The 16,260-nt window shown below is 43.6% G+C and overlaps 1 protein-coding gene across 1 annotated transcript in view; it reads right to left on the bottom strand.

Moving 5' to 3' along the window:
- EYA2 (EYA transcriptional coactivator and phosphatase 2) overlaps nt 1–16,260 on the bottom strand; it is a 267,958-nt gene that overhangs the window by 84,887 nt on the left and 166,811 nt on the right. Inside the window, exon 8 of the mRNA XM_064573294.1 lies at nt 5,461–5,603. Within this exon, the coding sequence (XP_064429364.1) occupies nt 5,461–5,603 (143 nt within the window). The remainder of the gene's footprint in view (nt 1–5,460; nt 5,604–16,260) is intronic.

The raw sequence follows: 16,260 nt of genomic DNA, 5'->3' as shown, positions 1-16,260 counted from the left end.
ACCATTCCTTTCCCACTGCCAACGTGGATAGACTGCTTCGTGCTTTTGGTTTCAGGGTTGTACTTCAATTTTCTGTGCTCTGTCTAGATCTTGGTTTTCAAAGTTGGTAAACAGTAAAGAACACTCACATCTTGTGATTACTGTTCACTGCAGAGCCAAGGAACCTGCTGGGATTTTGCTTTCTTCTCTGTGTGTCTAGTGTCCTAATTCCAGAGCCACTTTCAGGAGATCGTTCCTCCCATTAAGGTCATGTCTTTCCTGTGGTCCTTCTCAATTAAAATCATGCCATATCCCGGTTTGTTCACATAGGAGCCATGCCCGTCTGGAATAACTTTTTGTTTTTGCAGGAGTTTATTAATTGCTTTAATTCTTTTCTTGTTTCCAATGATGTGTCTTCATTAGAATCTCAAATTCGGCCACACTCTCTGTATCAGAGATGTTCCTCCTCGGTGACAGAATGTTCCAGTGTGCACTGGATCATCTTCAGGCTCACTGCAGAGCTAGTATCCTGAGATGTCCTTTTATCGCATTTCCAGGCGAGATCCACTGTTCCCTAGATCCCAAGTCTCTCTCTTGGTTTTCTTTTCTTTCTTTCTTTTTTTAAAGATTTTATTTATTTATTTAAGAGAGAGCAAGTGAGCACAGGCACGAGGCAGGGAGGAGTGCAAGTGGGGAGGAGCAGAAGAGGAGGGAGAGGGACAAGCAAACTTTGCGCTGAGTGTAGAGCTCAACTCGGGGCTCCATCCCAGGCACCCGAGATCATGACCTGAGCTGAAACAAGACTTGGATGCTTAACCAGCTTAGCCACCCAGGTGCCCCTCTCTCTTGGTTTTCTTCCTTGTTTTGCTTGAGTACATCCTTAAGCTGCTTCTTCTGAAAAGGTGCTTAGAAAGTAGAATTCCTACAGATCTGATCTATCTTGATTTTGCTTTATGGAACCTCTGGGGACAGAATTCCAATTAGAAAATAATGTCCTCTAGATGTTGGAAAGCATTCCTCCATTAGCTTCATGTCCAGTGTGACTGGTGAGAAGTGTGATGTTTCATTGATCTTCAGTCCTATGGAGGTTTTGCTTTTTTTCCCCACTTGGATACTTTAGGATCTTTATATTAGCAATCCTCAAGTTCCATGAGGATATACCTAGGTGTGGTCTTTTGGCAATCATACTCTTTAGCACCTAGCATTTTCAATCTTATTTCTTTAAATGATTTCCTCCTACCTTTTCCACTGTTTTCTCTTGCTGGAATTTCTGACAGTCAAATTAGACATTTTTTGATGGATAAGGCTTATAACTTAAAAAAACATATTTTCTATAATTTTGTCTTTTTGATCTGTGTTCTGGGGGCTTTCTTAAACATTTCCTCCCAACCCTTCTATTAAACTTCTGATTGTCATTTTAAAAATTTCCAGTGACTCCTATTTTGTCTCTGAGTAATTCCTTCCCAAGAACCTCCATTTCTTATTTTATGGATTCAAGAGCTCCTTTGGATCCTTATAAGAAAACCAATCATAATTTTCCTACATTCCTGTTTCTTAAATTACCTGTCACTTGTCCTATTACCTTATCCTGGCCTTATTTTTCACACTGTTAGTTTTCCTGGTGATCACTGTGTTTAAGAGCAAAGGGCCTGACTGTGTGTATAGCTGGTGTTGGGGGTGGGAGCCAAAGGCACCTACGCAGTCTGCCATCTCGAGTGGGCCATCCTGGAAAACTCTCTGGAGGTAAACAGCTGTACTTACACACGGGCCTTTGCCATACTTTTAACAGGAAAGGGAAGGGTGGTCTGTAGGAGGAAAAGGTCAGTTAGTGCAGGAGTTTTCAAAGCAATCAGCAGATCTGAGTGTTATTTTGTGAGTTTTGGGGTCTAGTTATAGTTATGTGTGTGTATGTGCTGGGTTATGGTGTTAAGTGTAGTTCTTATTATGGGTCACGGTTAAAAAAAAAAAGTTTGACAACTACTGTTTTTAAGGAGGGCTTCTGGGTTTCAATATGCTAAGTCCTAGTTTATCTGAACAAACTCAGTTGGATCAGTGAAACTGAGAAATTTTGGTAAGGAAATTTAAAAAAAATCAGTGAATATTTTCAAATTGAATGCTGACTCCATTCATTGACCTACTACATTCCCTCTGAAGAAGAAAGTTTGTCTCCCTCCCCTGCCCTAGATCCATTGTGGGTAGGTTCCTGGTGGCTATTCTGCAAGTGACCCTACTCCTTAGCCCACTGTTTGGGCCAGGGAAAGCCCCTAATCCCAATGGAGTCAGAGGCCTTTCCTTGGAAACTTGAAATTGGAACCTAGAAAGACATTCCTCATCTTTGAATGGCAGTTGGCGGCCACGTGATCTGAAGGTCAGGGAGGGCCAGTCTCCAGGGAAGAGAGGGATGAAAGATGGAAAGACCACCCCACACTCTTCCAGGACCTGGTTTCAGTCAGAGGCAGAGCAAGGCTGGAGGAGGGTAGAGCCCAGGAACCAGTTCGCGCCTGCGCTGAAAAGATACCGCGGACGTCGGTCGGTCGGTCGGTCGTCGGGGATTCTAGCACCGCGGATTCTAGCACCTGCGCTGTGCCGCGTGGGGAGAGAAGGCGAAAACGCACTTCCTTGCCCCGTCTACCTCCTGGTTCCAGTATCTTGCTGACACTCCGCTGTCCCCTGCCCTGGGGTTCTGAAAGAATCTTGGTATCCCTAAAATAACTTCTGCTTTTTCACTTAAGCTAGCTCAAGTTGGTTTCTGGCACCTGCAGTCGAGGGATTTTAACTAATCTACACTCAGAAGTTCTCTCCTTTCCACTTCTCTACATAACTTCTCTCTCGTGGGCTTCCGTCATTAGCAACACTGCCAAAGACTCAGGAGGGGTGACCGGGGCAAACCCTCCATGCTGACATTAAGCATGGAAGTGAAACACAGCTCGCACCTTTTCAACTGTTCTTGCCCAGCGGTTCTTTCCTCTGGAATCGAGAAGCAGAGGTTTCCAGAATGATATTGCCCCATAATCCCCAACTTCCACGCCACCCCCGCTGCCTTCTCAGTTTAGCGGAAAATGTCTCTCCACCCCCACCCCTACCAAGAGCAGAAGCCACATTAAGTGACTGAATAATGAAAGAAAAAAAAAGACATTAATGTATGCACTGCTCTTGGTGATTTCCTTAGATCTGCACTTAAAGCTGCAGGAAATCCTCAGAAATAGGGGGAGGCAGAAAAAGCAAAGAGAACCTGAGGCAAACGGATTTTCTTCTAGCCTTTTGCAAAGGCCTAATCCTGCTGAGGGGATAGTGTAAAGTCTCCTCGGTGTTGGAAGGAGAGGGCTTCGAGAATTAGAGGAAAAGCGAGAACAAATCCCTTGGCTGGGAGCCGTCCCATGAGCAGTGAGGATGCTAGCTCCGTGGCAGGTCCCCAGGGGGGCAAGCTCTCAGCGGGGATGGCTGCTGGTCTACCTCAGGAGGCTGACCAAGGGCAGGAGACAAGCGCGGTCTTCAAAATATTCAACACCTTCTGGGACAGCTGGAACAGACATTGGCCATAAACAAGAACTACCAACCCGACTGGTGAATACTGGCTAACTAGTATCGCTCTACTAGTGAGCGCTGGCTAAATCTCGATAGCCCTGGGGGTGGGTATTTGTTGTTGGGCACCCAGCATCCATCCCGGCCCGATAAGAGCACTCTGGTTTTCTTTTCCCCTGTGTGCTCTCTTGGTGGAACTGTCAATCAAGGGCAAGCCTGAGCCAGGCCAGTGGGATGCTGTCTCCTTGGAATCAGACACTATGTCAAGTGGCTCTAGAATCTCACACAGTTTACTCTCTGGTAGAGGCAGCATTCTCAAGGTTCCCGAGATTCCTCAGCACAGCCTGTGTTTGTTACTGTTCTTTCTAACCTTGGTTTTATGACTTTCTCTCCATGTTATTCCCTCTCAGTAAATTCCATTTTACTTAAGTAACCAGAACTGGTTTCTGTTGCTTGCAACCAAAGGATTATATCTCCTACTCCAAGGTTCCCATCTTCATTTCTACACCCAGTGTATGGCACGGAAACCCAGAAGTCCAGAGCCTGGCTGGACTCTCACTGACCACGGCGGGTACTGACAACGAGGAAGGGAGGAGCCACCACCTCAAATCCTGGACATGAGGGGCTCTTATTCTGTCTTCTGAGACCACTTGAGCGCTGAGATTCTCATACCATTCTGGGGGCAAGGGGCCCCCATAATGAGGTGGAGCTTCTTAACCACCCTGATGGGATGGGGGCTCAGAGACAAAATTACATCGACTTTAAGGAAATGATGAAAATGGTATTTCTTAGCACATCTGAGTTTGTGGGCTGAGCTTTGTAGTTGCTGCACACATTGTACAGGATTATGAACAGAGATGGGATGGTGATGCATTCAGATCCCTTGGCATGGACCAGACTTTGACAATACTGCCCATACATCCATAGTGCACTCAAGCCAACAGATCTGCCCTCCTATATTTCTGCTTTCGGTGAAGAAGTATGAACTAACAAACATGCCCATTTTTTTCTCCCTAGATATTGATCGGTTGCTTCCATCTGTTTTTTGGGGCATCTGTTTTGCCTCCGTCCCCACTAGTACCCTTGCCCCCTTCTCTCATGCATGCGGTTCTTTTTTGTTTGGGAAAATGTCAGTGCTTGACCAATAATTCTCCACTTGCTTTATTACAATAAAGATTGGCAGACCAGCCCTTCTCAGCCTGGGCTGTGCGCTGGAAATCGCCTGGGGAGCTTTAAAATATTGATGCCTTTGTCCCTCCCTCAGGGAATTGGATTTCACTGGTCTGGGGTGCAGCTTAAGAATGATGGTTCTCAGTGCTCCCCAGGAGATTCTAAGGTGTAGCTCAGGTTGTGAGCTACTGTCTAAGAACTCCCTTGCGATGTGTACTTATAATTAGTCTGGGATGGGGCCTGGGCACCTGCATTTTAAAAAGCATCCCAGGTGATACTCTTATGTAGCCAGGGTTAAGAACCCTCTAACCCAGCTGGGAAGGTCCACTGCCCACTGGTGTCTTTACCAGGGCCGCTCAAAGTGTGGTTCTCAACCCTGCAGCATCAGTACGTTCTGGGAACTTGCTGGAAATGCAAATTCTCAGCCCCCTTCCCCCCTCCCCGCCCCTGAATCTACCGAATTGGAAACTCTGGGTGTGGGGCGCAGAAGTCTGGGTTTTCATGGGCCTCCAGGTGATTCTGCTGCTGCCTACATTTGAGAACCTGTGTTTTATGTTATTTCCTATCTCCGAGGTCACTTTTCCTAGCCTGGTCTGTCAACAGTGCTTCCTTACGGCCAACACAATTCTCTATCTTCCCATCAAGTGTTCTTTCCTCCGTTATAGAGCTTTGTGGACACAAAGGGCCATTCTCCCCTGTGTGCGTGGACAGAACTCTGCTCCCCACGCTCCTGTTCTGGCCACAGGTGGAGGTTACATTCACCCAGTCAAGCGGGCAGTCTGGAGTTACCTCGATCTCATTGTCCCCTGCTGGGGATGGGTCACTGCTCCGCTTGGAGCGGCCTCGGAGCTTCCCGTCGGAGGCCCGGTGCGGCCTGTCTGCGTCTCCCTCTTTCGCTGGCGTGGAGGGACCGTTGTGCGTGTTATATTCCCCTGTGCAGGGAAGGGAAGGGTGGACATATCAGAAGCTCTGCTGAGTGTCTCCTCCCAGGAAATATCACCCCACCGGAACCACGCTAGGCCCCATAGGCAGCACAAAAGGCAAAGATCTCATGGAATTAAAACTGCTCTTGATGGTCCCCTTGGCTGCCTATTCGTTACCATTCACTCACGGAGCAAAGATTCACCGAGCAGGCATAGTCCCAGGCACTGCTTCTCACAGTACTTAAATTTTAGAGGGAGGAACGGGGCGTTAGACAAACAAGTGAGTATCTAACACGCCAGGGGAGGACACGTGTTACAAATGGGATGGGGAGGGGGATGCTGGGAGGTTACTAACTGCTACGGGCTAGTCAGGGAGGGCCTCATGGATAAGGGGACACCTGAGTGGAGCTCTAGGGAAGTGAGGGTGGGCGGTTGGGGGAGCTGTAGGGACAGTGAGCAGAGTTTTGTGTTTGCAACTCTCTATTTCCCAAAGCCTGAGGATCCCCAGATGAACAGAAGGAAGAAAATCAGTATTTAAAAGGAGCAGGGCAGGGGCGCCTGGGTGGCTCAGTCGTTAAGCATCTGCCTTCGGTTCAGGTCATGATCCCAGGGTCCTGGGATTGAGCTCTGCATCAGGCTCCCTGCTCGCTGGGAAGCCTGCTTCTCCCTCTACCTCTCCCCCTGCTTATGTTCCCTCTCTCACTGTGTCTCTGTCAAATAAATAACAAAATCTTTAAAAAAAAAAAAAAGGAGCAGGGCAGCAAACTTTTCTATCTTTAAGAGATGCCCAGCTTGGGGTGAATGGGAGGTGTGAGGGGAGAATTCTCTGTGTTGCTTTCCCTATGTGGCTTGCTCCATTCTCTATTAAAAGCACAGGGCTGGCACTGAGGACACATCAGTAAACGATTTGGACTGAGTTCTGGCTTGACCCACATTTATGCCGGGTCAGTGAGAAGATGCAGGGCAGAAGGCGGCCACCTGCTTCCACTGAGCTGGTGCTTCTGGGAGGCGCAGAGAGGCTGCCCCGCTCATGCCCTCAGGCAACTGTCTGATGACCAGGCATGAGTGAGCAGCACCCTCCTGGGACCCACGGTGCAAAGCCAGTATCCGAGCTGTATTGTTTTTTTAAGCACAGAAGTTTGAAATATGTGGCTTTTTATCAGAGTTTATTGTCTTTATTGAACTCATGAAGTGGGATGACGTCCATCTGTGTTACCGTGGACACTCATGGTAGAGGCAGAACTAAAGTCTGGGCCAGGCCCTGTCGCTAGAATGACAGAAGTATACGCCGGAGGGGAACTGGGGAGGGCACCCCATCCTGCTCTCTCATTTTACAGCTGCTGGGTATAGTTCCCAAATGTATCCTGACAACTTCATCTCTCCTTGCATAATCACCAGTTCTTGAGGATCATTAGGAGGAAAATGCTTTTGTCTAAAACTGCTTGGCAATGGACTGATATCTTTCCCTACCCTGGAAGGACGATTTCCCTCCAAAACCCAAGGCACTGAACTTGGTTTATTTAATGTTTCTACTTCTTAGCAGACTAAGGACATAAGAAGAAAAGGTTTGGTTTTGAGTTGTCAGGACTGCGGGGTCATCTCCAACTCCCCAGCATTTTCAGGACACAGCAGGAGAGATTCCCAAATGTCCATCTTGCAAAGACTTTCTTCTGGAGGGTGGGGAATACGCGTTAGAGAAATACACAGATGCTTTAGAGTTGTAGATAACGTTTATCCTGATTGACCTGGTAGTTCTAAGGTTATGGGGGCTTAGAAAACATGTTGACCCCATCAAAATCCAGGCAAATATTATTAAAAAGGGGGGATATACCAGGCATCTAAGAAATGTGTAAATAAGGTGTGGGGGAAGCCAATATATTAAGAGTCTCCTGGGGTGTCTGGGTGCTCAGTTGGTTAAGGTCTGCCTTTGGCTCAGGTCCTGATCCCAGGATCCTGGGATCGAGCCCTGCATGGGGCTCCTTGCTCAGTGGGGAGTCTGCTTCTACCTCTCCCTCTGCCCCTCCCTCTGCCCCTGCTCATGCTCTCTTTCTTGCTCTGCTCTCTCTCTCTCAAATAAATAAAATCTTTAGAAAAAGAGTCTCCCTCCCCGCCCCTAAAAAAGCAGCCCTTTCCCCTACCTTTTACATTCTTGAGAATGAAGTGTCAAGATTCAAGTTTCACAGTCAGAGGTACACAGGCTAAAGCAATTTATGTAAACTTTCTTTGGAGTCATTTCACTCTTTTTCTTTCTCCCTCCTTAACTTTTACATCACCTCCAAGAGTTTCCTTGTAATCCCTTTGTGATCTCTTCCTCCCAACCCACTCCCCAGGCGATCACTGATACACTTTCTCTCACTAGAAATTATTTTGTTTTTTCTAGAGTTTTAAATAAATGGAATCACACAGTATATATTCTTTTTTGTCTGGCTTCTTTTTTTTTTTTAGTATATGTGCTGCTGAAGTGAACACCGGCTTCTTTTTTTTTTTATTTTAAAGATTTTATTTATTTATTTGACACAGAGATAGAGACAGCTAGAGAGGGAACATAGGTAGGGGGAGTGGGAGACCGAGAAGCAGGCTCCTGGTTGAGCAGGGAGCCTGATGTGGGGCTTGATCCCAGGACCCTGGGATCATGACCTGAGCCAAAGGCAGACACTTAACAACTGAGCCACCCAGGCGTCCCCCCCCCCCCCACCTTTTTAAAGATTTTATTTGTCTGGCTTCTTTCAGCCAGAATAATTGTTTTGTGATTCAATCCACGTCAGTATATGAATAGATCATTCCTTTGTGTTGCTGAGTCCTATTCTATTTTATGGATATACCACGCTCCACCTGTGGATGGAGATTTGGGTTGATTCTAGTTTGGGGATGGAATAAAGCTGCTGTGAACACTCACACATCAATCCTGGTATGCATGTAAGCTTTCTTTTTACCAGCGTGATTACAAGGTCATGTGTTGAGTCGAAGTTTGACTTTTTAAGAAACTGCTAAATTGTTTTCCAAAGTGGTTGTACCATTTCACACTCTCACCAGCAGGGTAAGAGAGTTCTAGATGCTCCGCATCTTTGCCAACCTTTGGTATGGTCAGTCTTTGTGATTATAGCCATTCTAAGGGGTACACATTGTGGATTTAATTTATACTTCTCTAATGACTAATGATCAGCATCTTAGTTATGTACTTTTTTTTTTTGACATCCCTGTATCTTCTTTGGGAAAGTGTCTGCTCAAATATTTTGCCCATTTTATTACTGAGTTGTTTGTTTTCTTAGTCTTGGGTTTTGAGAATTCCTTATATACTGCATGTATGTGATGGTTAATCTTGTGTGTCAAGCTGATGGGCTGGTAAAACATTATTTCTGGGTGTTTCTATGAGGGTGTCTCCAGAAGAGATTAGCATTTGAATCAGTAGACTGAGTATAGATCTGTCCTCACCAATGTGTGTGTGTGGGGAATGCATCCCCCATTCCATTGAGGGCCCAAAAAGAACAAAAAGGCAGAGGAAGGGCAAATTATCTTTCTTCTTGAGCTGAGATGTCCATCTTTTCCTGCCTCAGACATTGGAGCTCCTGATTTTCAGGCCTCTGACTCAGACTGAATTGCTCTACTGGATTTCCTGGTTCTCTGGCTTGCAGAAGGCAGATCATGGGACTTGCTGATCTGAGCCATTTCTTACAATAAATCTCTTATCTCTCTCTCTATCTTGATATTAGAGTTTGGAGAACTCTAATACGACACACTTTATCAGATACCTGCTTAGCAATTACTTTTTCCCAGACTGTAGCTTCTCTTTTCATTCTCCTAACAGTGTCTTTCAAAGAGCAAATGTTTTAAATTTTCGTGAAGTCAATTTATGTAATTTATTTTCTGTCTGGATCATGTCATCTATGAGTACTCTTTGCCTAGCCCAAGGTCACAAAAATTTTCTGTTTTCCTTAGAAGTTTTATGGTTTTATGTTAGGTGTATGATCTATTCTATGTTGACTTTTTTATGTCATGTGAGGTATGGACTAAAGTTTTTCCGAATATAGATACCCAGTTGTTTCAGAATCTTTTGTTGAGAAGACTATCCTTTCTCCACTGAATTGTCTTGAAACCTTATCAAAAATCACTTGTCTGTATACATGTGCATTTATTTCTGCATTCTCTATTCTGGAACATTGATCTACTTGTCTATCTTTATGCCAATACCATATTGTCATGATTACTGTGGCTCTGTAGTAAGTCTTCAAATCAGGTAGTGTTAGCCTTTCAGGTAGTGTTAGCCTTCCAGATTTTTTTCTGTATCAGAGCTGTTGAGGCTATTCTAATCCATTGTATTTCCCTATGAAGTTCAAAATCAGCTTGAGTGGGATGTTGACAGAGATTGTGTTAAATATATAGATCAATTTGTGGAGAAATGACATCTTAATTATATTAAGTCTTCTGAGCTGTGAGCTCTTTCCATTTACTAAAGGATTCACTTCGTTTCAGTAGCACTTTGTAGTATTAAGTGTACAACTCTTGCACATCTTTTGTCAGATTTATTCAATAGCATTGAATATGAAATGAAATGAATAACACTGAAATGAAAGTATTCAATGTTTTTTGATGGTACTGTAAATGGCATATAAAACTATCCTATTTCCAGGCACCTGGGTAGCATAGTCAGTTAAGCGCCCAACTCTTGGTTTTGGCTCAGGTCGTGATCTTAGGGTCTTGAGATCAAGCCCCATGTCCAGGTCCGTGCTTAGCACAGAGTCTGCTTAAGTTTCTCTCTCCCTCTGCCTCTCCTACCTGTGCTCTCTTAAATGAATAAATAAATAAATCTTTAAAACATATCCTATTTCCTATTACTTGTTGTTACTATATAGAAATACAGCTGATTTTCATATATCCACCTAGTACTCTGCAACATTGCTAAACTCACCTTTTAGTTTTAGCTTTTTAGTAAGTTCTAATTTTCTATGTAGTGATCATATCATTTCACTTCTTTTCCCTTTATGAAGTTTTGTTTCTTTTCCAATATGGAGCCTTTAATTTATTTTTCTTGCCTTATTGCACTCGCTAGAACCTCCAATACAATGGTGAATAGAACTGGTAAGAGTAGACATTTTTGTCTTGCTTCTGATCTTGGGGAATAGCTAGCTGTAGGTTTTTTGCAGCTATCCTATTTTAGTCAACTTGGGCTGCTATGACAAAAATGTCACAGACTGGGTGGCTTAAAGAGCAAAGATTTATTTCCCACATTTCTGGAGGCTGGGAAATCCAAGATCAAGGCACTGTCCAATTTTGTTCCTAGTCAGGGTCTTCTTCCTGGTTTTCAGATGGATGCCTTCTTGCTATATCCACAACATGGTGGAGAGAGAGAGAGATATTATCTCTTGTGTCTCTTCTTATAATGGCACTAACCCCATTCATGAGGGCTCCACCCTCATTACCTAATTACCTCCCAAAGACTCCACCTCCAAATACCATCACTTTAGGGATTAGGGTTTCAACATATGAATCTGGAGGGGAACAAAAACATTCAGTCCGTAGCATGCCTTTTTCTAATAAAGTGTTCCCTTCTATTCCTAATTTGGAATTTTTATCAGGAACAGGTGCTAAATTTTGTCAAATGCTTTCTCTGCATCTATTAAGATGATGTCTTTTTTTCTTCCCAGTTAATTAATTATGGCAGATTATGTTGATTTTCAAATTTTAAACCAACTTTGCATCCTTGGGACAAATCCCACTTGGCCATAACATATTATTCTTTTTTCATATATTGCTGGACTTGATTTGCTAACATTTTGTTTAGAAATTTTTTATCTGCACTTATGGGGATATTGGTCTATAGTTTCCTTTCCTTTCCTTTTTTAAAAAAGATTTTATTTATTTGAGAGAGAGAGAGCACGAGATGGGGGAGAGTCAGAGGGAGAAGCAGACTCCTTGCTGAGCAGGGAGTCTGATGCGGGGCTCCATCCTGGGACTCCAGGATCATGACCTGTGCCAAAGGCAGATGCCTAAATGACTGAGCCACCCAGGCGCCCCCAGTTTCCTTTTCTTATAATGTCTTCATCTAGTTTTGGCATCAGGGTCATGTTGGCCTCATAGAATGAGTTGGGAAGTATTCTTTCCTCTTCAGTTTTCTTGAAAATTTTTGTAGAATTGATAGTTCTTACTCAAATGTTTGATAGTCTTAATCAGTGAGGCCATCAGGGCCTGGTGATTTCTTCATGGGAGGATTTCTAACAAAAAATTCAAGTTATTTAATAGATGTAGGCCTATTAAAGATACAGATCTGTTTAGGTCATCTATTTCTTCTTGAGGGAGTTTTGGAAGTTTTTGTCTTATAAGGAATTCATCCATTTCATCTAAGTTGTTAGATTCATTGGCATGATGCTGTTCATAAAACTGCATTATTGTCCTTTTAATATCTGTAGGGTCTGTAGTGATGTTACCACTCTCATTTCATTGGTAATTTATGTCTTCTCTCTTTTTTCTGTATTGGCCTACCTAGAGTTTTATCAATTTTATTTATCTTCTCAAAGAATCAGCTTTTGGTTTCACTGATTTTCTCTCTTGTTTTTCTGTTTTCAGATTTCACTGATTTCCATTCTGGTCTTTATTGTTTCCTTTCTTCTTCTTACTTTGATTGTAATTTGCTCTTCTTTTTCTAGTTTTTTAAGGTGGGAGATCAGGTGTTTGGCTTGAAATTTTTCTTTTCTAGCATAGACATTTGTGCTATAAATTTTCCCTTATGTACTGCTCTAGCGACATTCTACAAATTTTGACATATTTTGTTTTCATTTTCATTAAGTTCAAAATACTTTTAAAAATTTTCTTTTCGTTTTTTTCTTTGACCCATGGTGTATCAGTCAGGGTTCTCCCAAGAAACAGAGCCAACAGGATATATGTAAATATATATATAAGAGGAGATTTATTATAGGAATTGGCTCATGACGTTATAGAGGTCAGGAAGTCCCATAATCTGGTGTTCGCAAGCTGGAAAATCAGGAAAGCCAATGGTATAATTTAGTCTGAGGCTGAAGGCCTGAGAACTGGGGGTAGGGGGAGTCTGGAGGGGTTGGGCCCCACTGGTGTAAGTCCTGGAATCCAAAGGCCTGAGAATCAGGAGCTCCAATGTCTGTCCAATTATCTTTTTAGATAATCTGCATCATACTGAAAAGTTTGAAAAGAAAAGAGCCCTTAAGCAACCACTACTAATTTGTTTTTTCTCTTGAGTAATGTCAGATGTTCAGATTTTGCCCTCTACCTTAGCAAATTGCCCTGCAATCATCTGTAAATTGTTGGGACTTCGTATAACTGCTAATGCATATCAATGCAGGCTGGGCTGGAGGCTGGGGTGGAGAAGAGCATCAGGATACTCTATCCAGGCAATGCAGAGAGGGAGCGTGATCTGTTGGTAATATATAACCCTCCTGAGGCTCTGGAATTTGGAACCAACCACTCAAGGAGATCCTGGATAATTTCAAAAGTGGAGTTTTTATGGGAAATTTTAAGAGAGAGAGAGAGAGAGAGAGAGTGTGTGTGTGTGTGTGTGTGTGTGCATGCGCACATGCATATGCACACATGCATGCTTACATGACCTTCCTTTATAACAGACACTGGGGAAAAGAAGCAAGAGACCTCGGTTACAGCTGACAACTATTTATGTCATTAGATTTTATGTGAGCTTGTTAGACACACAGTAAAAACCATCTCAACCACTTATTGTTGAACCTTAGACCAAGGGATAAAGGAAGAACAGGGGGAAACAGTAAAGAAAAGTTTCAAAGAGATACAATGAGCCTTTATGTTTGCTCTTGATGGGGAACAAAGATAACCTTCCCACATACCCCAAACTCTTGGGAAGTAAGATTTGGAATCTAGTTCCAAATTATACATAGACAGTGGCATCTACTTAAGGATTTCCTGCTTATATCTCCTCTCTAAAGTCAGTTGGAGTGGCCACACTCTGAAAACCAGGATGGTCAAAGATAATTTAGTACTATGAGATAAAGAAAAGTTTGTTAAATTTCATACCCTTCAAAGAAAGCAATTTGGAAGTTGTTACCTAGGTACCATGCATTCATTAAATACTGTGATGAAATCACAATGACAAAAATCAATGTTCAAGCCCTAAACTTCCTTAAAAATTGACTTAAAAGGGGCGCCTGGGTGGCTCAGTTTGTTAAGCATCTGACTCTTGATCTCAGCTCAAGTCTTGATATCAGGGTCATGAGTTCAAGCCCTGCACTGGGCTCCACTCTGGACATGGAACCTACTTAAAAAAAACTGACTTAGAAATATCTGGCCATGTTATCCCCATTTGCCACCAAACCAAGGATAATTAACTTGTCCCCAGTGATGGAAAACACAAGGGCTAAAAGCAATAGCTGTACCAAGAATCCCAGGAACAGAAGAAGTTAGTCTCAACTGTTCTTTTTCTAACTGTCAACCAGTAGTATGGAATGAATGTCCACACACTGTCATGTTAGCTTAGCTTCTACAAGCCCCAGAGTATCAGTGGGTTCTGAAAAACCCACTGAAAAGAAAATAGAACAAAATGCAAGGATATCTACATTACATTTGGGCATTCTAATTTATTGCTGTCATTTAATGATAATAAGCCTAAACCATCTCATACAAGAGAAGACATATGCATAGCAGATCTATGGAAGGAAAGAATGAATCCATAGGCTGGTGAGTTAGTTGCATAGGGATGTATACCATCCAGGGGTCAGGACATGGACTCTCCTACATGTTGATCCTAATCTAGGTGAGTTCCCTGGGTTGTGGATACCTGTTACTTTGGCCCACCCAGTGTCTCTACAGTCTTCCCCTGGGTGGTGTGCTCTGGGTTTCTTTGGGAAAACACTTCTCCCTCACTCAGTCCATGTGGTCTGGGTGGGGATGAACCAACTCTAGCTTCTGCTGTGAGTATGAGACCCAGGTCTGCTGCCCCATCCCAGAATTCCGTCCACTGCCACAGAGACTGGTGTGAGGATAGGTATGTGACCTAAGCTGGGCCAATAGAAGCGTTACCTGGGACCTCTGCAGGGACTGTTAGGAAGGAGGAACTCTCTCTGAGGGGTAGATAAGCAGGAAGGACTGAATCCTGGAGCAGCTGGTGACCATCTTTGCCACCATAATGGGAAAGCCTGCTTGAGAGGGAAATGAACCCAAGAAAATGCAGAGCCAGAGGAAGAAAGAGACTGAGGCCCCAAATTATCATCTGAACCCCCTGGACCCAGCCTTGAATCCCTATACATCTTGATTATATATGCTTAAAAATTCCTTTTTTGGGGGTGTGTGGGTGGCTCAGTTGGTTGAGTGTCCGACTCTTGTTTTGGGCTCAGGTCAGGATCTCAGGGTCATGAGATGGAGACCTATGTTAGGCTCCTCACTCAGCATGGAATCTGCTTGAGATTCTCTCTCCCTCTACCGTTCCCCCCATTTGTGTGTGCGCTCTCTCTCTAAAATAAATAAATCTTTAAAAAATTACTTTTTTTGCTTAAACCAGTTGGAGTTGCATCTTCTATCTTTTGAAGCCAGAAAGTCCTAATAAAAGGGATTCTTTTTTTTAAAAGATTTTATTTATTTATTTGAGAGAGAGAGAGAGAGCACACAAGCGGGGGAGGGGCAGAGGGAGAAGGAGAAGCAGACTCCCCACTGAGCAGGGAGCCTAGCACAGGGTTTGATCCCAGGACCCTGGGATCATGACTTGAACCGAAGGCAGACGCTTAACCGACTGAGCCACCCAGGCACCGCAATAAAAGGATTTCTGAAGCTGATGCGCTATTGAAAACGTACATATATGAAGATTTTTTAAAAGATTCTAGAATTCTCGATGAGAGAACCAGGGTCTAATGGTCACCGTCCTTCTGTTCTCAAATGGGTTTTTTTTTTTTTTTTAATTTACAAGCACATGTTTATTTGACGTATTTACGCAAATGGGTTTTAGATAACATAATCTCAGCTATGTGTGACTACTGAATATCCAGGAGTGCTGGTTATGGTGCCCAACAGGCCTGTGTTCAAATCCCAGTTCCACCAATCGCTAGCAAGCTACTTACCACTCTGATCTTCATTGTTCTTATCTGGAAAAGAGGGGGTACCTGAAAACCAGTTTTTGTGAGGATCGTGACTTTCCTTATCACAGTCTGTAATTCTGTATTTATGTGATTATTTGATTCCTGTCTGCAAGAATCATGTCTCTGTTATACTATATTTTATTTCCCAAACTAAGGAGTACCTGGACAACAGCAGGTGCTTTATAAATATTTGTTTAATCAATATATAAATAAGTGAAATGAGAAGATAACACAGATATGTGCTTGGCACATCTCAGATGGGCAACAAATACTACTTTCCCTTCTTTGAGGACTAGGGCTCACCAACTCCAGCGTCCACATGGGCCAGGCAGGTAATGAACCTGAAGTACATTGGCCAGATGTGGAATTGTGTGTGCCCTGTCTGAATGGGGCAGATATTACTCAGCCAGCCAAGTGTCCTCACTTAGGAAGGTAGACCTAAGTGATCAGGTCCAGATTTGCTTTCAAGAGAAGACCAGATTGGGGCGCCTGGGTGGCTCAGTTGATTAAGCGACTGCCTTTGGCTCAGGTCATGATCCTGGAGTCCCGGGATCGAGTCCCGCATCAGGCTCCCTGCTCAGCAGGGAGTCTGCTTCTCCCTCTGACCC

This window comes from Mirounga angustirostris, unplaced genomic scaffold, assembly GCF_029215605.1.
Source record: "Mirounga angustirostris isolate CCGP_5_RB_7025 unplaced genomic scaffold, mMirAng1.0.hap1 SCAF_10, whole genome shotgun sequence".
Classification (NCBI taxonomy): Eukaryota; Metazoa; Chordata; class Mammalia; order Carnivora; family Phocidae; genus Mirounga; species Mirounga angustirostris.
This window is presented reverse-complemented; position numbering and strand designations above follow the sequence as displayed.